Source organism: Ranitomeya variabilis, chromosome 4 (assembly GCF_051348905.1).
Source record: "Ranitomeya variabilis isolate aRanVar5 chromosome 4, aRanVar5.hap1, whole genome shotgun sequence".
Lineage (NCBI taxonomy): Eukaryota > Metazoa > Chordata > Amphibia > Anura > Dendrobatidae > Ranitomeya > Ranitomeya variabilis.
Window position 1 is genome coordinate 281,412,576 of NC_135235.1, and position 22,169 is coordinate 281,434,744.

Sequence of the window (22,169 nt, forward strand, 5' to 3'; positions counted from 1 at the left end):
GTGTTCACACTGAGGTTTTTGAAGGCCAATCATCTCCATAATCTTTCTCTAAACCGCTGGCCAAAAAAAAAATCCTATTAATTTCAATGGAAAATTCACTTTCCAGTACCTATGAGGAGTTTCTTTATTTTTTTTTAAGAGGTTTAGAAAAACGACTGCTGGCAAAAAAAAAAAAAAGTGTATGTCACTTTTTTTTTTTTTAAGCATATCATGATGGAATCCACTTGAAGCTTGGCACTGTCCAACCAAAAGGCTGCAAAAAAAAAAACATTTCAGGGAGAAGAAAAACACTTCCAAAACCTCATCAGGAAAAGAAAAAAATGTGCTCCCCATGAACAGAACATATCCTGAAGCTGTTTGTGCTAGAAAAACTCAACCTGTAAAAAAAACAAAACACCTCTGTGTGAACTTGGCTTATGGCTTGTCTTAGGGGTCTCCAATTTAATGGGGCTTTCTATTTTTAGGCCAGTTTTGGTCCCCAGGCGCAGTTCGGTGTGTGTGTGTGTGTGTGTGTGTGTGTGTGTGTGTGTGTGTGTGTGTGTGTGTTAAAAAAAAAAAAAAATTACTCACCCTCCCCAGGTCCAGAATTGAGTCTCCGCCTCTGCTTTTGGTGTGTTGTTTCTTAGAGCACCAATATCATTTCATAGCCAGTCACCAAGCTCGGCAACTCTGACTGTAAGTGCTGAGCTCAGTGATTGTAGCAGTGTTGTTGACATGATATTAGTGCTGCGGACAATAACAGACATCGGGAGCAGCAGTGGAGACTCTATTCTGGACCCAGGATGGGTGAGAGAGGCCTTTGTTAAAAAGTGCTGTATTAAGCACCACTCCACTGCTGCTCCCATTTGTCTTATTGTCTGCAGCGCTGATGCTCTGTCAACAACGCTGCTACAATCACTGAGCTCAGAACTTCATGGCCTCTATACAGGCAGAGTTGCTGAGCTTGGTGACTGGCTGCAGTGCTGTCGAAATGACATTGGTGCTCTAAGCAACAACACAGCAGATGCAGACACAGAGAATCAAAGGTGGACCCATATTGGACACTAAAATAAACCTAACAAAAGAAAATAAGAACATGGCTCCATGTATAAGAGCACATGGAGCACCATATGGCGGAACACGCAGCGCCCCCGGCTCCGTACAGCTGTGTGCACGAGGCCCGAGACTTGTGAACGTGAGACCTCCAGATATAATGAGCCCGTAGGTTTCCCGGAGAGCGCGGGCGGCTGCAGCGCGGGCGGCTGCTCTGGTAGATGTGACGGCTGTCTGCGGCGGCGCCCGTACACGCTTGTGCGTAGGTGAGTGTGTGAGAGCTTTCGTCTCTCGTCAGCGCTAATAATTACAGCGCTAAGCATTTTTCCTGGAGCTTCTAACAGCCTCTAATGATGCCGCTGTGGAAGGGTGGCAGCAGTCGTTAGCTCCTTCATTAAGAGCAGCAGATTAACGAGCGGAGGGCTCAGCTACTTCAATAAGAGGGAAAAAAATAAAATCGAGGAAATAAAAGATGCCGGCCTGGGAGCCTCTCGCGGGCTTCCTGTTATCTCATTATCGTCTGCTTATTAACGAGGGGTAGCAGCGATCTGACAGGAGAGAGGGGGCCGCCGCCGCCGATGAATCCCCCATTGTGTTCTGCAGATTACATAATCCTATTTTTCATGCTGACTTTCCACATCCAGAACCGGATGGATCAACAGTTGTACCCTTTCTATAAATGGCGTATATATATATATATATATATATATATATATATATATATATATATATATATATATATATATATATATATATATATATATATATATATATATATATATATATATATATATATATATATATATATTTTTTTTTTTCTTGGCTATTTAATTTTAGAGGGTTACCTATTCAGGGTCGCCGGGCACCACTCTTTCTTTCTTTTATCTGTTCTGCCTCAAGTGCATCGAATACAACATAAATTTCTGTGGTGCTTTTGTTTGTTTGTTTTTTGGGTTTTTTTTTCGGGGGGGGGTTGAAATTATTTTTAGGATTTGGACACCCCCCAAAAAAAGTGTAAATCTGAACAGCTCGTGTAGCCAAAGGTCATTTCCGTAGCGCTGCAGCCAGTCACCAAGCTCAGCAACTCTGCCCGTGTATAAGTCACAAAGTGCTGAGCTCAGTGATTGTAGCAGCGTTGTTGACATGAGCTCAGCGCTGCAGACAATAAGACATTGGGAGCAGCATTGGGGCTCGGTGCTGGACCATAGCCATCCGTTACAGCACCATATTGTCCCATACAGAAGCCCTCCTCCTCCTCCCATCAAAGTTTTTATCCTCTTAATATATTGTAGTCATCATATAATATGGCACTGTGTACTTACAATTGCTCATTTTGCCTTTTTACCCAGCTAATTCTTCTCTTTTTTTTCTGATCTATATATAAACAGGAAGTCTCTCTTCCTTCATTTATCAATCCCCTCTTCAACTCCTGCCCCAGCTGTTCCCTTCTCCCCTTGCTAGGGTGTTTTGCAATGACTCATGACTCATACAGGGAAAATTGTCCTCCTGTTTCTACTTAGCGCTTAGAAGGATTCAGCTAGTCCGTTTTCAATCACATGATGTCATAGACCTAATGGACAAGAGAAAAATTAGCTGGGTAGAAAGGCAAAATGAGCAATTGTAAGTACACAGTGCTGTATAATATGATGACTGCAATATATTAAGAGGATACAAAGGTGATAGGAGGAGGAGGAGCGCTTCTCGTGTCATGGCATGGTATACATTGTGCCGTGTGGAGCCGTAGGTGATAAATGTTTACGTGCATTCCGTGCCTTTTCTGTTTTTCAATGGAGAGCGAAGAAGCAAAAGGGTTACAAAATTGGGATTTCATAATTTTTCAATTATTTTCATCAACGCTATGGAGCTTAGTGGAGCTACTTTGTTAAAGGGAGTCTGCCAGCAGAAAATGACTGTTCAAACTTAGCACATGCGCTTGGTGCAGTATGGCACGGCCAGACACCTCTGTGCTCCCACCCAGCTACAAGTTTTTCATCTTTTTCCGCCCTTATCTTCCACAGTTGATAGCTCTGGCCTTGGAGGAGCCAGAATAAAGGCGGTGATGGATGGGAAAACAAAAAGTAGGAGGGAAGATGTATTGTGCTGCTTGGCCACACCTAGGGTGCACTAGGCGCCTGTGCTTGGTTTGAACAGTCGTTTTCTGCTGATAGATTCTACGCTAATGTCTTTTCAACTGCTCAACACTAATAGACCGTCCACTCTTCGTTTTATCGGAGTAGGTACATGACATGGGTGCCACTATTTCTTTATTTGCTCTCCTATTGATAAGTTTTGTTCTTTTTTTTTCCTTAGATGGAGGACTTGAATCTCCCAGAGATCAAGAAGAGAAATCTAGAGAAGAAGGTGGAAGATAAGAGAGAATTCAAAGACCTGTTCGAATCCGACAGCGATTCCGAGAGCGGCGCAGGGGGTCTATCCCTGAAAGGTGAGCAAAGATGAATGTACCGGGATAGCGCCCCCCGGTGGTGAGGATTGTCCTAGCTCTGTGTAACCATTTCACAGCAAATGCAAACTTTTATTATCTTTACAGCCGAGGAGTGAACCCTGTAAGAAAGTGTTTGCCCTACTTGAGACATTGATTTAGAAAGCACTTGTGTGTTGGCAGGGGCAGGCGAATGCAAAAAAAAAAAAAGAAACAAGATATTGCCAATTTTCTACGGCCTGCTGGTAATTGCTGCTGCAGACTGTCCTCGCTATCTGGGGTTGATGAGTCTTTAATTAGCCCTAAAGGGAAGCCGTTTTGGGCTGCGTATTCTTTAAGGCCTATTATTGTGCGCCTCCTCGGCTTTTGGACCCTAATTTGAAACGCAATTACGATACCAATGAGCCTGATGCAGATGTGAAACCTGGCTTAATGGCTGTCGCCGGGCTTCATGGAGGAAGATTTACTTGGCCAGGAAGCTGTTTATCTGCATTGATACGGTTCACACACAGATGTAAGATTAGTTCAGCAGGAGGTTTTGCATATTTATCCAGAAGAGCATCTGTGAGGTCGGACACTGATGTTGATGCTCCAAATCTCTGTTATAAGTTCATCCCAAAGTTGTTGGATGTGGCTGAGGTCGGGGCTCTGTGCGGCTGGTTAGGTTTTTTCCAAAGGTGCCTTACCCCACTCCATCCTACTCTCTGCATTGCGCTTGGTGATGTAAGGCTGCATGAAGCTCCCGGCGGGGGCGCAATGTTTGTGCTGATGTTAATACCAGAGGAGGTCTAGACTCTGCAGTTATGGAGTCAGCAAAGCATTGTGACTTTTCTGTTCTCTGTTCCTCAGCACTCGGCCCCCCGCTCTGTAACCTTACAGGGTCTGCACTTTGTGGCTGAGTTACTACGGATGATACTCTTCTGATCATTGTGTCTCATCCTCATTTATACTTTACAATTTGGGCCCAAAATCCTATTGGACCTCCTTCATCTCTCTGACTATTTCTTAACATCTTCCTCTGCCAACATTATAATTAGTGAACAAGAAGTTAGGTGTTCACATATTAAAGGGGTATTATTATCCCTAAGATCCTATCCCATATATTCAGTAGGTGTAATAATAACATTAGTAAATGCTTCCAATTAGAAATGTAGTATAGTTCTTCTGATTAGCTATGTTGCTTACCCTATGTGCAGGGCATTGCAGTAGCTTAGATATCCAAGGTTACTATCACTTAACAACTAAATAATGAACGGTCACTATGAGTGGTCATAACCATGGATACTGAAGCTACTGCAATGCCTGCACATGAGGTAAGCGATATAGCAAACCAGAAAAACTATACTACAATTATAATTGTAAGTATTTGATAATATTTTTATTACTCCTCCCGCAGTATTTGTATAGGATTTCCTATCTTATGACTAGTCCAGTTCCAGCTCTCCTGTGCAGACAAGAGACTGTGATACACGGATGTGTAAAACCAGCCTGATAGACCGCCATGTACAGACTGCCTGTGGATCTTCTGACCCAAACTCATTAGCTTCATAGGCCTCTATGAAACGCGGATGTGTGTAATGGGCCTGTGAACTATTTCCTGCCTCCTGCTTGTTACAACTTACAAGGAGTAACCTATCACAAGCAGGAGGAATCAATTAGCTGTGTGACCTAAAACTTCAGTCCTACCCTATCACTTGCTGCCACCATATAGGACTCCGAGTACCACAAGAGACTCTGCCAAGCCTGAGGCATCATGGAAATGTAGGCTGCAGGACTTTGCACACAACTTCATCAGAGGACTTATTTGAGAGGGGAAGCAGGATATCCCATGAATAGCTCCTCAACCTAAACTCTTAACGCCCCACCTTCATCATTACATGTAAGGCTAGCCCTTTGCAGCTGCTTCTTCTTACACCTTGGTTTCTCTACCCCTTAGTTCTCTGTATCTTGCACTTGTGTTTTATTTTCTCTTCTTTTATGATCTTTTTTCTTCCCTGTAGTTCTTGTTTTCACTCTCCATCTTTGCTTTCCTTTTTCTAGTTGTCTGTGGGGTTTGCACATTTTGAGATAAATCTCATCCCTCTTGTACATTCAGAAAACTGCGTTCCGTAGACTCTCTTCTCTGAGGGGGGTCCTCTTTACTCATCCGGTGGGACCAGGTCTAGAGCGGTGACCTCCATGATGACATCACTGTAGCCCCACCAACATCCCGCCTCCTGCCCACACAGCAGCTTATATGCCTTGCCAAAAATCTGTTGTTAATTCTGTCCGTAGGTCCCACACAGGCCTCGCTGACCGCAGGTGGACCTTTCTTTTGTAGCTCATGACCCCTTAGGGAACGAGAGATAATTTGGAACATCTGTCCTCAATGGCCCGGACTATAACATGCTGCAAAGATTAGCCTTCAGATGTCCTCTCTCCGTGCACGATATGGGAGTGCTGAGGAACGGCCGGCCCGGTCACATTGGCTTTTGTGAGAACGGTCAATGTTTCCAGCTGTATATGAGAACATAGACCTGGATTATTACCGCTATACACTGGAATTGTCAACTTATTGACCATGTAATTATGCTGGCACAGCGCAGAGGCTCTTTTACAAACCTACATTTGTACGCACGCACGTACATGCACACACACGCGTGCACATATATTATGCGATGTGCACATATAAGACGCTGGTGACAGATCTGTGCCGGAGCACACTGTGCAGCCAGGGCTTATTAATGGCTCTCCCAGCACCGCCGGATGTTCTCCTCGTCAGGTAATTAGCGGAGAGGAGTGGGCAGCTGGAGTATCCGTGAGAGCCTCTCTAATGAGCAGCGCGCGAGTGCTTACTGACGGCGCACTAATGGACGCTGGAGACCTGCCTCGTTACTCTGCCCGCATTCACCCCGCGCAGGGCTCTGTAGGTTTCTCTCCTCACCGCTTCTCACTCATTGAATCCCTCCGTTCTTCTCGCACATCACCTGTTTTAAAATTCCAGATTTTTTTATTTTTTTCTTCTGTAATATGTCACTCCTCCTTCATCCCCCGATGATCTTTCTGTCTGTGTTTTTCATTTCATGCCTCTCGTCAGGCCTCTCGAGCATTTCACGGTGTTACGCTCTCTCATTCAGGAACATTCTCGCTTCCTGTCATCCAGACTTGGCATTCGCACCCTGCCGGATTTATGTTTTTGTCAGGACACTGCACGCATAACACATCCTCCTCGTTGTGTGGAGCGCTTGGTTCCCCTGGCCTCATCTGTGCTAGTCTGCAGCATCTGCAATGTCGCCCACTCTAGTGCTCTGCGCACCGCTGCCGTACTACATGCTCCTCACTCCCATATTGCCGCCTAACTGGGAAGACTTTCCTTTTCTAACTAGTGATGAGCGAGCGTGCTCGGATAAGGCGTTATCAGAGCATGCTCGAGTGCTAATGGTGTGTTCCAGTCGCCGCGGCTGTTTGTGAGACATGCAGCAAACAGACCGACAATCCCTGCATGTGTTGCGGATTTCAAACAGCCGCGAGACATGGAGCCGCGGGGACTCAGTCACACTCTACTAGCACTCGAGCATATTCGGGTAACGGCTTATCCGAGCACCCTCGCTCATCACTAGTTATCACATTTTCTATCTTCAGGATCACATCACTCTGCAGCCTCCCGTTTTTTTGCGTGCCGGAGGGCGGTGTGGCCCTAATGATTGACAGTTGAGGCTAGCGGCATGCATGAGTCCACTGCCTCATCTGTGTCCTCTTAGGCCAGGTTCATACTGCATTAACGCTATAGCATACACGCCATCGCGTTATGCCATACCGCTATCGCAGATGATTCATCTGCGCTAGCGGTGACGGAGCCTCAGACGCTGCAGCTCGCGTCCGAGGCTCCGTCACTGAATGACGGTCCATCGATTATGGCATGCGTTGGCGATGCGCCCGATAATAGGGGTTGATGGCAGCGTTAACGGACTGCGTTATGCCGCGGTTTAACGCAGTCCATGTAACGGACTGCCGTAACGCAGTGTGACACCAGCCTTATGTAGAATGGGTAATGTTGGCCCCTGCTTGCAGCATAGGAGGAGTGGAGGAGCTGCAGCAAAGCGCTTGTAAGCGCTGAGTTCATTACCTAGCAGTCCAGCCACCTCTGATCACACTGCAGTGGTGGCTGGTAACCTAGGCAGTAAACAAATAAACCTCAAAATCCCTCCATTCTTGAGAACGGAGAGGAACAAGTAAAGCGCAAAGTTGCTTATTTTTAAAAGCTGATGATGAGACAGAGAAACTCTGGAGATGGACAAAAGCGCGCACACAAATAGGGCAATACCGTCTGGCGAAGGGCTAGTGAAAGCGATGGTAGCGTGTGCAGGCACAACACCTATAAAAGCGCAGAAAGCCGCTGCCCCGTGCCCGGGAGAAGAGGTTGTTCCAGACGTACAATGGTGAAATGGAAACTGGCACGTTTCCAATTTTAGTTCTTATACGTTTAGTAAGGCGCCAATCCGTCACAGAAATGCGTTGGTATTAATAAATACAGATTTGGAATCCCAAGGATCTTTATTCCTGCCTAATCTTGCCACTTTCTTTAATAATTTCAACCCAATGTTACATTTCGAGGAGAATTAAAATTGTTATATTGACCGGACATTAGCGGATACTCAGCCTTACTAGATGAGGAAAAGGATCTTTTTTTTTTTCTTTATGAACCACCGCTGCGACCCCCTTTAGTGCTCATAAATTGGATCCGTAACATACATAATTAATTTTCTTTCTTATCAGCAAAGTCAAAATCGAAGAGAGGCGTTGATTCATCCGACGAGGACTCTGATCTGAGCAGCGAAGGAGAAGAGGGCGAATACGAGGTGGAGGACGACGATGACGGCAGCGATTTTGATGGTGAGATCTGGAACCTGTTAACTAATAACACAGGTCAACAAAAAAAAATTTTTTTTCTGGTGTCCAAAATATTTAAATGAATTTGGGGTATTTTTGGGGTGCTGATTCTGAATATGCTATCAGTTTTGCCAGATTGGCTCAAGTTTTTGACATTTTTGGTATCTTATTTATAGCACTTGTTGGTAAATGCGACGCATCATCTCATTAATTTCTTTGGATTAGTACTTGAACTGAGCAGTTCTCAATATAGTTTTGTGTTAATTAGTGTTCTAAAAGTTTGTTCATAGCTTGATTTTTGCACTAACTTTGTTGTTGTCTGTTTTCCAGTGAAAAGCATGAAGAAGCATGAAGAAGTTGTCTTAACGATCCAGACTCATTCTGTTACATTTGTGGTGAATACACACTGCCAAAACATAGAAGAAACATAACAGACTTCGTAAAAAAAGTGTATTTTGCCTATTTTGGGGTTATGCTTGGGGACCAAGACAAGTTTTGGGCACCACACATAGTGTGCAAAGCATGTATCGAATTATTACGAAAATGGAGCAAAGGACAAAGAAAAAGCTTCAAATTTGGTGTTCCAATGGTGTGGAGAGAGCCAAAAAATCATCATGATGACTGTTATTTCTGTGCAGTGCAAGTGCAAGGATTCAATAAGCATAAGAAACGAAAATGGGAGTAACATGGAATCTGCAAGAAGGCCTGTCCCTCATTGTGAAGATGTGCCTGTACCTGTGTTTACCATAAATAACAGTCATCATGATGATTTTTTGGCTCTCTCCACACCATTGGAACACCAAATTTGAAGCTTTTTCTTTGTCCTTTGCTCCATTTTCGTAATAATTCGATACATGCTTTGCACACTATGTGTGGTGCCCAAAACTTGTCTTGGTCCCCAAGCATAACCCCAAAATAGGCAAACTACACTTTTTTTACGAAGTCTGTTATGTTTCTTCTATGTTTTGGCAGTGTGTATTCACCACAAATGTAACAGAATGAGTCTGGATCGTTAAGACAACTTCTTCTTGATGAGTTCATGCTTTTCACTGGAAAACAGACAACAACATAAAGTTAGTGCAAAAATCAAGCTATGAACAAACTTTTAGAACACTAATTAACACAAAACTATATTGAGAACTGCTCAGTTCAAGTACTAATCCAAAGAAATTAATGAGATGATGCGTCGCATTTACCAACAAGTGCTATAAATAAGATACCAAAAATCTCAAAAACTTGAGCCAATCTGGCAAAACTGATGACATATTCAGAATCAGCACCCCAAAAATACCCTAAATTCGATGAAATATCTTTGGCACCAAAAATGCTGTTGACCAGTGTAATCCATGCCTTGGCCTGCTGATCAATAGTGATGAGCGAACGTGCTGGGATAAGGTGTTATCTGAGCATGCATGGGTGCTAACAGAGTGACTTCGGCGTGCTCGAAAAATATGTTTGATTCCCTGCAGCTGTTCGACAGCCACGACACTTGCAGGGATTGTCTGTTTGTTAGGCCATCCCTGCATGTGTTGTGGCTGACAGCCGAGAGACATTCAGCCGTAGGGACTCGAACGAATTATTTGAGCACGCCGAAGACACTCTGTAAGCACCAGAGCATGCTCAGATAACTCCTTATCCCAGCATGACAAATAACTGGAAGTGCTTTATATATTGCGAATGTTATAATTTGTGATTGCACAATATGCATGTTTTTTTGATGCTTTAACACAAAGATCAGTATTTACCGCAGTTGCAAAAAAAAAAAAAAAGTGTTTTTGAGTTGAGGGAATTGCAGGAATCCGGAGGCATTAAGGGGTTAATGCAGTACAGCTGGCCGGTAATGAGCTGTGGAGGCAGTGTGGGACAGAACGCTTTATCGCAGGCCCTGTGTCATTAATCACCAGATACAGGGAGAGCGGAGATCTGGCAGGCACAACGCACTACCGCTCCCCCCCATGTGCACATTTACATAGCCCGATACTCATCCATCCGATCATACGCCGAGCCTCCTCCCAGAGATTACCGTCACATCCCAGATTCCGGGCACATAGTACAGAAGAGGCGGCGGGAAGGTTTCCGCAATTTATATGCTTCAGTTTTCTTTCCATTCCCTGATATCAAATGCGTAATGATAAAGAAGTTTTATAGAAGCATGTTGTTTTGTTTTTTTTTGTCTTTTTTTCTTTTTCTGAAAGTTATTCCCATTCCATAAAATGAGAAAATTAGGATTAGTCACTAACTGCTAAGGGTCCGACCCAAGCAATCCCAAGAACGAGGCTAGAGACCGGCATTATTCCCAAAATATCAAGTTATTTCCAATCCATAAAAAGGGAAGATTAGCAGATCTGCACACCGATATCTGCCGCTTATTACAGTACCAGGAATCCTCGTTTACCTGCTGGGCAGTTTTTTTTTTTGTTTGTTTGTTTTTTTCATGGGGAAATTTGACCTGAGATTAAGACTTTTTTTCTCATTGTGTCAGTTCTCTCTGTGGATTTTCACTTTGTAATAAGTACGGTGAGATCCGGGGTAAATCCACCTATGCTGCTACCATATGTAGCAGAAAAATCCACCCCGGGAGAGTTGTCCTGAAAACAGTGAATGCTATCTACTGAAAGTAATTCTGTAACTTTTTATATAATAAGTAAGAGCGGAGCGAAATGATTCACAAGATCCTGGTCCAGCAGCCACATCAGACGTCCGTAGCTGATGCTCTAAAGTCCTGCAAACCTCTGCCCACCTGACAACATTCCCTGCTCCTCTCTTGATAACCTCTGCCCACCTGTCGACATCCCCTGTTCCTATCTTTATGACCTCTGCCGACATCCCCTGCTCCTCTTGATAACCTCTGCCGACATCCCCTGCTCCTCTCATGATGACCTCTGTCCACCTACTGACATCCCCTGCTCCACTCTTGATGACCTTTGCCCACCTACCGACATACCCTGCACCTATTGATAATCTCTGCTGTCAACCCCTGCTCCTCTCTTGATGACCTCTGCCGACATCCCCTGCTCCTCTTGATAACCTCTGCCGACATCCCCTGCTCCTCTCTTGATGACCTCTGCCAATATCCCCTGCTCCTCTCATGATGACCTCTGTCCACCTACCAACATCCCCTGATCCCCTCTTGATAACCCCTGCTGACATCCCCTGCTCCCCTCTTGATAACCTCTGCTCACCTGTCAACATCCCCTGCTCCTCTTGATGACCTTTGCCCACCTGCCGACATCCCCTGCTCCTCTTGATGACCTTTGCCCACCTGCCGACATCCCCTGCTCCTCTTGATAACCTTTGCCGACCCCCACCTGCTCCTCTTGATGACCTCTTCCCACCTGCTGACAACCACTGCTCCTCTTGATAACCTCTGCCAAAATCCCCTGCTCCTCTCATGACCTCTGCCCACTTGCTGACATCCCCTGTTCCTCTCATGATGACCTCTGTCCACCTACTGACATCCCCTGATCCTCTCTTGATGACCTCTGCCGACATCTGCTTCTCTTGATGACCTCTTCCGACCTCTTCCCACCTGCTGACATCCCCTGTCCTCTTGAGAACCTCTGCCGACATCCCCTACTCCTTTCTTGATGACCTCTCCTGACATCACCTTCTCCTCTCTTAACTTGCATTTATTTGCTATCCCTTTAAGAGACGGAACATATAGTATTATTGCATGTTGCATATTGGAATTTTTACACATTTCTTAGTATCATCATATTCTCAGAGGCCAGCTATTCCTTTCTTTACAGACCTCTGTATTCTGCAAAAATGCGCTGTCTGGACGGTCTCGAGATGCACAAGTTCTGTAATATAACTAACTAATAAAAGGAGCAGTTTTGATAATAGCCAAAATCATTTTCTATGTAATAAAGTAGTTGGTTTGCTGCAAATGATCGGTGCCGATTCACTGATTTGTTAGCATAATGCGTCTGTATTTTGACAGCAAACTACAAAGGATCTTAGGAATTCTACAACTGGACATGTGTATATACATAATTAATCCTTTTATTCCCGGACAGTACCGTCTTAATACAGCAGTGCCCCCCATTATATAGAGGACTACGGGCTGTTTTGTGCTGGGGGGGGGTTGAATCCTCACGAGAAAGCGTCTTTCCTTCAGACGCACATCTGGCTGCAGCGCTCGGCTTGGCCAAGTGTCCTCTCTATCTGGATGCTGCAGAAAGCAGCAATAAATTAATGAGCGCCGAGATTAATTAGTGATGAGCCACCCTCGGCCGGCTTGTTCCTTCCTGATAAAGCAGAATTTATATTTGCTCTTCCGCCCACAGGGAAATCGCAGGATGAAGAAGACGACGACGAGGAGGAGGCGGGAGACGCCGGAGCGCAGAAGAAAAAGAACCAGAAGAAGAAGGGGCCGCAGCGCCTCTCTCAGGCCGACCTAAAGGAACTCGCCAAAGGGGAAGAAGATATTGTGCAGGATCTTGAATTCTCAGACGATGAGTAAACATGCGCCGGGTGGGCCAGTAACTCTTTCTCTGCTGGTTGGCCTTCTGCAAGTGTCTGACCTCTCTGTCTACTGGACGCCCGCCGCCAGCTCTTATACTGGTATAATTGGCACCTTTGCAGGCATCATCCTAACATGCCCTGCACCCCCAAACACATGACGGGCGAGCAGATGCAATGATGAAGTGTTACCGAGCTGTGATAATTAATATTTCAGTGCCTGCGGGTCGCACGCAGTCACAATGCAGCAAAGATACTGTGGGAAAATCTGGTTCCGTTGTCGGTGATTTGGGGCCGGCTGTGTAACCCTTCAGTCAGTGCGACGTCCCAGGGTCTCCACATGTCGGCCACAAGCTGAATATTACATTCACTCTAATGTATAACAAGACGCGGTTCATTCTGATCTACATCTGATCCTGCGGCATTGGATGTGGCCGTGCGGACTGGACATGTCTGGTCTTGAGAAGGAGGATGTAATATTGTGTACAGAACATGTTAACAGATATTATTTTTTAATATAAGACCCACTACGTCTCCACATTTGTTGAGTTTTTATTTAATCTGTGTATTGAAGAGGAGTGATGAAAAGTAGAGTGCTGAACCGTGGAATGCTTTGTGTGTGAAAGAGAGAAGTTTTTATATTAAACTCTGTTGGATGGGCAACTAGTGCAACGACTGGCACAGGGTAGAGGCATCGGTGTAATGTTTGGTGAGGAATATGATCCTGGCTTCTGCATTCAGGACGGATTGAGGAGGGGAGAGTTTAGTAAGAAGGAGACCGATTAGTAGAGAGTTACAGTAATTCAGACGAATATGAATAATTGCTACAGTAAGACTTTTTGCAGATTCAAAGGTAAGAAAAGGTCAAATTCTAGAGATGTTTTTGAGGTGTAGGTGACAGAAGCGAACAAGTGATCGGATGTAGGGGGAAGATGAAAAAATCTGAATCGAATATGACCCCATGCTGCAGGGGAGTAATGGTGGGACCACACACGGAATTGGCAATATCTGACATAGGTTAGTGGAGGAAGGAAAGACGAGGAGTTCAGTTTTTGACGTTTTAGATACTTTTTAGATATTGAGGACATAATGACAGCAGAAAGACAGTCGTTGGTATTTTGTAGCAATGCAAGAGATGTGAATAATTGGGTGTCATCAGCATAGAGATGGTACTGGAAACCAAATCTACTGATCGTTTGTCCAATAGGGGCGGTGTATAACGCGAAGAGTAGGGGCCTAGGACTGATCCTTGAGGAACCCGACTGTAAATGGAAGAGGAGCCAGCAAAAGATACAGTAAAGAAGCAGTCAGAGAGGTAGGAGGAGAACCAGGAGCTAGTAATATTCTTAAGGCCGATAGCACGGAGCATAGTGAGGAGGAGCTGGTGATCTAATGGTCTCTACGCCATGCCAGTTCTCCTGACCGTGACCATTACTGATCATGATTTGTGCCGAGTCTCTCTTATTGCAGTAGAAATAAAATTACGACGTGAATCTCCATCTTCTACCACATTGAGCACTAAAATTCTAAAGAAAGGAAACATCGTTTTGTTTTTATTTTTTAATTTCCTTGTATGAGTTTGGGTAGGGCCATTATCGCAACTCATGAAAATATGAGCAGTCAGATGTTGCATGTTCAGACATACTGCATCTTGTGACTTCACAGACGCAGCCTTGTTTTATCACTTGGCCAGCCATGCTGGGTTAAGTAGAAGACCTTGGCGGTGCCCAACCTGCGTCCAGATCTGACAATGACTTGTCAACCTCCCTGTCCTCCATCAGAAGTCTTCATCTCTCAGTCGCCAGGGTTCACAGATGCTGATGGTGAGTATTCACGTATAGCCCCAGTCTTCTCCAGTATAACCAGTGGCACCACCAAATCTTTACAGCAGCTCAGAGATCTCGAGCGAACACCTGCTAGATGACGTTGATGATGCCTGAGGTTATTTGGGTTGTCTCTTAGAAAATGGTTCGGGCAAAAACGGAAACCAAAAATCCGTATGGACGCACGGCACACACATTAATAGGACGGGACTATGTTTTTTTTTTAATCAGATATTTTTATTGTACATAATAAATACAACAGTATCCATGCAAATAAACAGGGTACATTTGTGTTTTTGTTTTAACAGAAACAACCCTTCCCCCTCCCCTCTGAAGACCCATCTCCGACCAAACATTACTCCTGGAAAGAAGAGATAACAACAAAGACAATACATACATATTATAGTATGCACAACTTTTTATCACAATCACTCAATTATTCCCGTCCAGCCATGGCTGCCACAGCTTTTGAAAGAAGCCCATTCTTTTCCTTTTATTATATATACTTTTTTCGAGCTGGATAATATGATTTGCCTGTGCAATAAACTCACGTTTAGTAGGAGGTTCTTCTCTAATCCAATACCTTGCAATCACCTTTCTTGCGATGAACAATAATCTAGCTATCGCCATTTTGACAGTCTCGTCGGCCAGGATTTCCTCCACAACACCCGTATATCACCCCAATTTGGTTCAGCACCACTACCCAGAACGCAAATAGTCTGGGACAATGCCACAACATGTGCAGTATGCCCGCCTGTGACTGGGAGCACCTAGGACACCCAGAATCGTCTCTTAGCCCGGCTTTAAACAACATATCAGGTGTCCTATAGGCCCTATTTATCACATACAATTGCGACATTCTCCCAGGTTCACTCATTGATAACCTGGGTATGTATTCTAAAATAGATTCCCACCTATCATCGTCTATTTCCCCCAATTCGGCCTCCCACTTCCCTCTGGCCTTTATAGGGTAATCTAGTAGAAAGGTGTGTAGCAGATCTCCATATACTTCGGATATAGCTCCTTTTGTTCCATTATTATTTAATATAAAGGCCAACATTAGATCCTTCTGGATCACTATAGGCCCCCTCCTCTTCTGTGCCTGAAATGCATGCTGAACCCGTCTGTATTGGTATATTTTTAACCCCGGGAACTGGAACTCCTGCTGCAGCATATCGAAAGGTTTAAGGTTCCCATTCTGCATCAGCTGACTTATCAACCCAATGCCTCTTTCTCTCCACTCCCCCATTCCTTCCATATGATTGAATTCTTGAAAGGAAGGGTTATCCCAAATAGGTGAAAATTCCGTGAATTCCACAACCCCCCTTATTCGTTTAAGCGTCTGCCATACCTTATGAACTAAATTTATGGTGTGAAGACAAGTTCCCAATTTCTTGAATAGTCCTGCTTCTAGGCCCTGACATAGTGGCAACCTGCCAATAATAAATATCAGACTGTTATGACCCCAGCCTTCCTCAAGACCTTTCCCCCATCCCCTAAGATGTTGGCTTTGCACCGACAAAAAGTACAACCAGGGATTAGGCAGGGCAAGTCCCCCCTCATCTTTAGGTCTCTGCAGTATCTCTTGCCTAATTCTCGGGCACCTCCCACCCCATACTAACTCTCCAAATAATGATTTAAGTCTACGGAATCTAGTCCTTGGGATCCAAACCGGAGAATTATGTAAAATATACAGAACCTGTGGCATCACAACCATCTTAAGGAGATTTACTCTACCCACCACCGACAAATGCAGCTTATTCCACGCTAAGATTTTGGCACGCAGGTTGGTTATTAATGGATCAAGATTGAGCTCCTCAAATCTAGTCAAGGGGAGAGACACCTGGATCCCTAGATATTTAAATTGTGAAACCACCCTTAATTTTGTACCTTCCTCCACCTCTCTTGTACAATCCACTTCTCTATCCACCTGTAAAACACTTGATTTGTCCCAATTGATAATCAACCCTGAAATTTGCCCAAATTCTTCAATTAATGAAATTACATTCCTCAGAGGTTCCCCAGGACCCTCAAGAAAAAGCAGAATGTCGTCAGCATAGAGCAATTTTTTCCTCCATTTTCCCATACACAAACCCCTTTACTAACTGAGACCCTCTAATAGCCGCCACCAGAGGCTCCACCGCTAGAGCAAACAGCAACGGGGACAACGGGCATCCCTGCCGCGTACCCCGAAATAGCTGAAAACCGTCTGACATTGCATTGTTCACCCTGATCTTAGCCACTGGAGAGGAGTACAGGAGCCTCACCCACGACACAAAAACCAGCCCAAACCCAAAGCGACTCAGAACCGACCACAGGTATTGCCATTCTATACTATCGAAGGCTTTATGCGCATCAAGGGAGACCACCACCCTCCCCCCAGCATTTTCCGCCGGTATCTGCATATTAAGAAATAACCTTCTCAAGTTAATGGCAGTGGATTTATTAGGCATAAAGCCCGATTGGTCCGAATGGACCACCTTTTCTATCACCCTGGTCAGTCTGTTCGCCAAGGCTTTAGCCAAAATCTTAACATCTGTAGTCAAGAGTGATATTGGTCGATATGACTCCGGCAATCTTGGATTCTTATCAGGTTTAGGGATGACCACAATAATGGCCTCCCTCATGGAAGCAGGCAATATTCCCCTCTCCAGTGACTCCTCAAAGACCCCCAACAATCTGGTCAACAACTCCTCAGAGAGGACACCATAGATTTCAACAGGGACACTGTCAGCCCCCGGAGCCTTCCCCCCCCCCGCCATGGACCTCAAGGCACCTTCCAACTCCTCCACCGTAAGCGGCCCATCTAACCAATCTCTATCCTCTGCTTCTAATCTAGGTAAATTTGCGTCTTCTAAAAATCTATCAATTTCACCTTCTCTCTGCCCAGTATGTGATGCATAAAGTTTGCTGTAAAATCCCTTAAAACCTTCCAGGATTTGAATCCCCTGTGTTACGATACTACCATTCTCTAATTCTAGAGCATGGACATGCGTCGAATCCCTCTTTGCAGACGTCACCACTGAGAGCAGGTGACCAACCTTCTCTCCTTCCGCGTAAAAGGCCTCTCTTTGAAAAGCTCTCGCCCTCTCTGCTTTGCGTAGATGTAGTTTGTTTACCTCTTCCTGAGCCGTTTTCATACGATTCACGGTGTCTTGTGAACGTAAACTACTCAATGCAGCTTCCGCTGCCTTCAATTCCTCCAATATTACTTTATCAGATTCCCTTGTTTGTGTTTTATGCCTAGATATCTCCTTAGATAATATACCCCTCAAATAAGCCTTCATGGTGTCCCAAACCACGTTTCGCTGCACTACCATCATTAAATTCAAAGAATTTCTTTATCTCTTCCCCGATCTTCCCCATATCAATAATTTGTAACCAAAAGGGGTTTATCTTCCAACCCAATTTAGCCATCCTCCCAAGGCCTTCAATTTGCAGTGTTACCACCATTGGACTATGATCCGACACTATTCTAGGCAAATAATCCACCTCTTGTACCAACCTATCCATTTCTTCGTTACCTAGGGCCATGTCAATACGGGATAGAGAGCCATATGTCGCCGAGTAGCATGAGAAACAGTATGTATTAGTATTACGCACTCTCCACAAGTCTTTCCATGCCACTTCTTTCAAATAACTACCGAACGCTGTCAAATTCCCCTCCTTCCTCAACATAGCATGCTGCCCCCTATCCCAGTGATTGTCAATGATAATGTTAACATCCCCTATTATGAGCAATGGGACTCCTCCCCACCTACCAGATACATTTAGGATTTCCTGTAGTTTTTTCCCTGAGAACGGTGGAGGAATATACACTGACACGACACATATCAGTCTAGCGAACACCCTACACACAAGGAATACATATTGTCCATCATTATCTATTACCACCTCTACCTCCTCGAACGGTACACTTGTATGCACGAGGATTGACACTCCCCTAGCATAGGTCGAGAATGTCGCATGGTAGGCCTTCCTCACCCATCGTTTAAGCAATATATCTGTTTTTCCTTTCACTAAGTGAGTCTCTTGAAGGCACACCAGCGAGGGTCTCTGTTTTACAATATATTGCAAAATAGCCTTACGTTTTGTATTATTGGATAGACCTCTAATATTCCATCTCAAAATTTTAACTCTATCTCCCATCATTTTGCATAATAGTTAACCATCTCTTCCTCTTTCCATTGGTCTTCTTTATCCCCCTCAACTGAGCCCTCTTACCCAAACCTCCCCCCCAAACCCTCATTATTACAAAATAACCCCTAACCCTACCCTTCCTTTCCCTCTATAACTTCCTCCCCCAAAACGTTATAACAAACAACGTTCAATCTCCTACTCCCTCTCTGTATGAGAAAGGGGAACGCGCTGTTACTCTCCCAGCAGTGGCTCAAAAGCCGATACCAACCAACAGTAGATTTCCCACTATCTTCCAGTCGTTCCTCCCCCCGCCCTTTAGAAACAGGATATATAAACAGTTGCGCCGCCGAACACAACCTTAGCGCACAAGAACCATACATCAAATTCTTTTAGTAGCAAATCAGTATTAACCATCAACTCAATTTTCCTCCTCCCAATCTATCACAATAGCCAGAAAACCACATTTGACCCTCCTCAGCGGGTCTTTTCCGCTCCAATACGTTTTGCATTCAAGTCCAGCCAATGTGATATTTCCTCAGGATTTTGAAAAAAGTGGACCTTGTCCATGTCCACCACACGTAATTTAGCCGGATACAGCATAGAATAAGCCAGACCCAGTTCACGTAAGCGTCTTAGCCTCTCCAATCTTCATCCTGAGCTTCTGTACAATTGTAGAATAATCAGGATATATAGATACTCGGTTGCCGTCGATAGACAGTTCCTCCATATTCCTGGCCCTCCTTAGCAGAATATCCCGGTCTCTGTAATTCAGGATTTTAGCTGGAAAGGTCCGTGGGGCGGAGCCAGGGGGCAGAGGTCTGGTCGGCACTCTGTGAGCTCTTTCGACCGCAAAAAGTTTAGTGAGACTGTCCCCTCCAACCTTAGTTTTCAGCCATGCCTCTATAAACTCAGTGGGATTATTTCCTTCTGTCTTTTCTGGCACTCCAATAATTCTCAAGTTGTTCCTGCGCGAACGATTCTCCAAATCATCAGTTTTAAGCTCCAACTCTGCTATGCGCTGAACATATTTTTTTCTCTCTCTTTGCCAGTTCAGCAATCTGAACTTCCGCTCCCCCCACACGTTCCTCCAGCATTTCAACTCTCCCCTCCATCTTATGCATATCTGAGCGAAAAGAGACAACCTCCCCTTTCAGGTCATCCACCTGGACAGTTAGGGTCGTCAAAGCAGACTTACAGAACATGACCGCAGAAAAGATATCCTTCAGGGTCGGCTCCCCAGTCTCAACAGCACACATATTCCCCATTTGAGCAGCACATTCCGGGGTCAGCTCAGCTAACTCAGTCAGTGGGGCATTTCTTATATCTGGTACATTGCTGGGTGTTATGGGGGATCCGCTCCTCCTCCCCTCTGCCTGTGCCCCAGCCTGCTCACACACCTCTTCCCCTGAGTCCGCCGCTCCTCCTGTCCCCTCTCCACCGGCTCCCTGCATCAGCTGTACTGCACCTTCTGTCCTGGCAAATTGCTCCAATCTGGCGATCACCTCCAGCCGCTTCTGATAGGCAGCGCTCGCTTTCGCCGCCTCTTCCACAGCGCTGTCGGCGCCATCTTGGGAGCGCGTGCTGCCCGCCATCCCGACTTCCTTCTGCCTCTTGCGCGTCATCCTGTGGCTTCCCCGCCGTGCGGCTGGTGCTCTCCGCTCCCCGGATACTCAGGGACTCCTCCACTGGTAATTGGCGTTCGGCGGCGCCTCTATTTCACCCGGATTACCGTTCGGGCAGCGGGAGAGGTCCGGCACGCGTCCTCTCACATCTCCTGCTAGGCCACGCCCCCCGGACGGGACTATGTTACTTAGACACATCTTTAGATAAACGCGTGGAATGGATTATTGATAGTGTTGAGCGAAAGTCCTAGGATAAGGTGTAAGGGTACCGTCACACATTGAAATTTTCATCGCTGCGACGTTACGATTCGTGACGTCGCAGCGTCGTATAATCATCGCTCCAGCGTCGTAGACTGCGGTCACACGTTGCAATCACGGCGCTGGAGCGATGCCGAAGTCCCCGGGTAACCAGGGTAAACATCGGGTAACTAAGCGCAGGGCCGCGCTTAGTAACCCGATGTTTACCCTGGTTACCAGCGTAAACGTAAAAAAACAAACAGTACATACTCATCCGTCGGTGTCCTTCAGGTCCCTTGCCGTCTGCTTCCTGCTCTGAGTGCAGCCGTACAGTGAGAGCAGATCGCAGCACCGCTGTGCTCTGCTCTCACTTTCCGGCCGGCACTCAGAGCAGGAAGCAGACGGCAAGGGACCTGAAGGACACCGACGGGTGAGTATGCACGGTTTGTTTTTTTACGTTTACGCTTGTAACCAGGGTAAACATCGGGTTACTAAGCGCGGCCCTGCGCTTAGTTACCCGATGTTTACCCTGGTTACAAGCGAAGACATCGCTGGATCGCTGTCACACACAACGATCCAGCGATGTCAGCGGGTGATCAAGCGACGAAAGAAAGTTCCAAACGATCTGCTACGACGTACGATTCTCAGCAGGGTGTCTGATCGCAGTAGCGTGTCAGACACAGCGATATCGTAACGATATCGCTAGAACGTCACGAATCGTAACGTCGTAGCGATGGAAATTTCAATGTGTGACGGTACCCTTATCTGAGCATGCTCGAGTGCTAACAGATTGTCTTCGGCGTGCTCGAATAATATGTTCGAGTCCCCCGCAGCTGCATATCTCGTGGCTGTTCAACAGGCGCAACGCATGCAGCCGCTGGGACTAACATGGTATTCGCGCTCGCTGAAGATAACGCCTTATCCGAGGACGTTCGCTCATCACGAATTATTGAGGTCCAGTGCGGGCGGCACATCAGGCGGTGACCATTTCTGGGTCAGGACAAATTAATCAAACTACATAGTTACTATAAGGCTTCCAGCAAGTAAAAATATTAGATTTTCCTATATGGTTTTCCCTTGTGTTCTAGTTGTGCGAGATCTGGGCGCCGTGCCGCTGCACGGCAATGCTTACCGTCTGTAGTCCCCAGCTACAAAACGTGGCCCAGCGGTTTTAAGAAAACATAAAAAAAATCCTCTTTGTTCTGCACAATTTCAAGAGTATCCCATCCAGAGCTGTGTGCATTAACCCTGTCCTTTCTGGCGTCATAACATTTCTTCCCCTCATATCTTGGGAGAACTTGGCCGTTGAGACTGGAAATTTCATGCAGATGAAATTTCTATTAATTATCTTTGCCAGCATGGATCCAAAGAAAACGTTCTGGCACAATGAGGATTTCATATTCTGTCTTTAATTAGAAGTATGATCAGATCTTGGGGAAAAGTTATAGAAGTTATTACTGTATCTGTTTACATATTTCACTGTGTTCCTCATAGATTGGGCCAATAACGGAACCAGCAATGTACCCTTCTAAGCCCATAAAT

General features: G+C 45.4%; 1 protein-coding gene across 2 annotated transcripts in view; it reads left to right on the forward strand.

Annotated features, from left to right (window-relative positions):
- The window catches only part of NOC2L (NOC2 like nucleolar associated transcriptional repressor), an 85,281-nt gene extending 71,936 nt beyond the window's left edge, over positions 1–13,345 (forward strand). For both annotated transcript variants that reach the window (XM_077250031.1, XM_077250032.1), the window contains exons 17-19: positions 3,343–3,475; positions 8,228–8,344; positions 12,631–13,345. In XM_077250031.1, coding sequence (XP_077106146.1) covers positions 3,343–3,475; positions 8,228–8,344; positions 12,631–12,806 — 426 coding nt within the window. In that variant the 3' untranslated portion in view covers positions 12,807–13,345. The remainder of the gene's footprint in view (positions 1–3,342; positions 3,476–8,227; positions 8,345–12,630) is intronic.
- Positions 13,346–22,169: the final 8,824 nt, after the last annotated feature.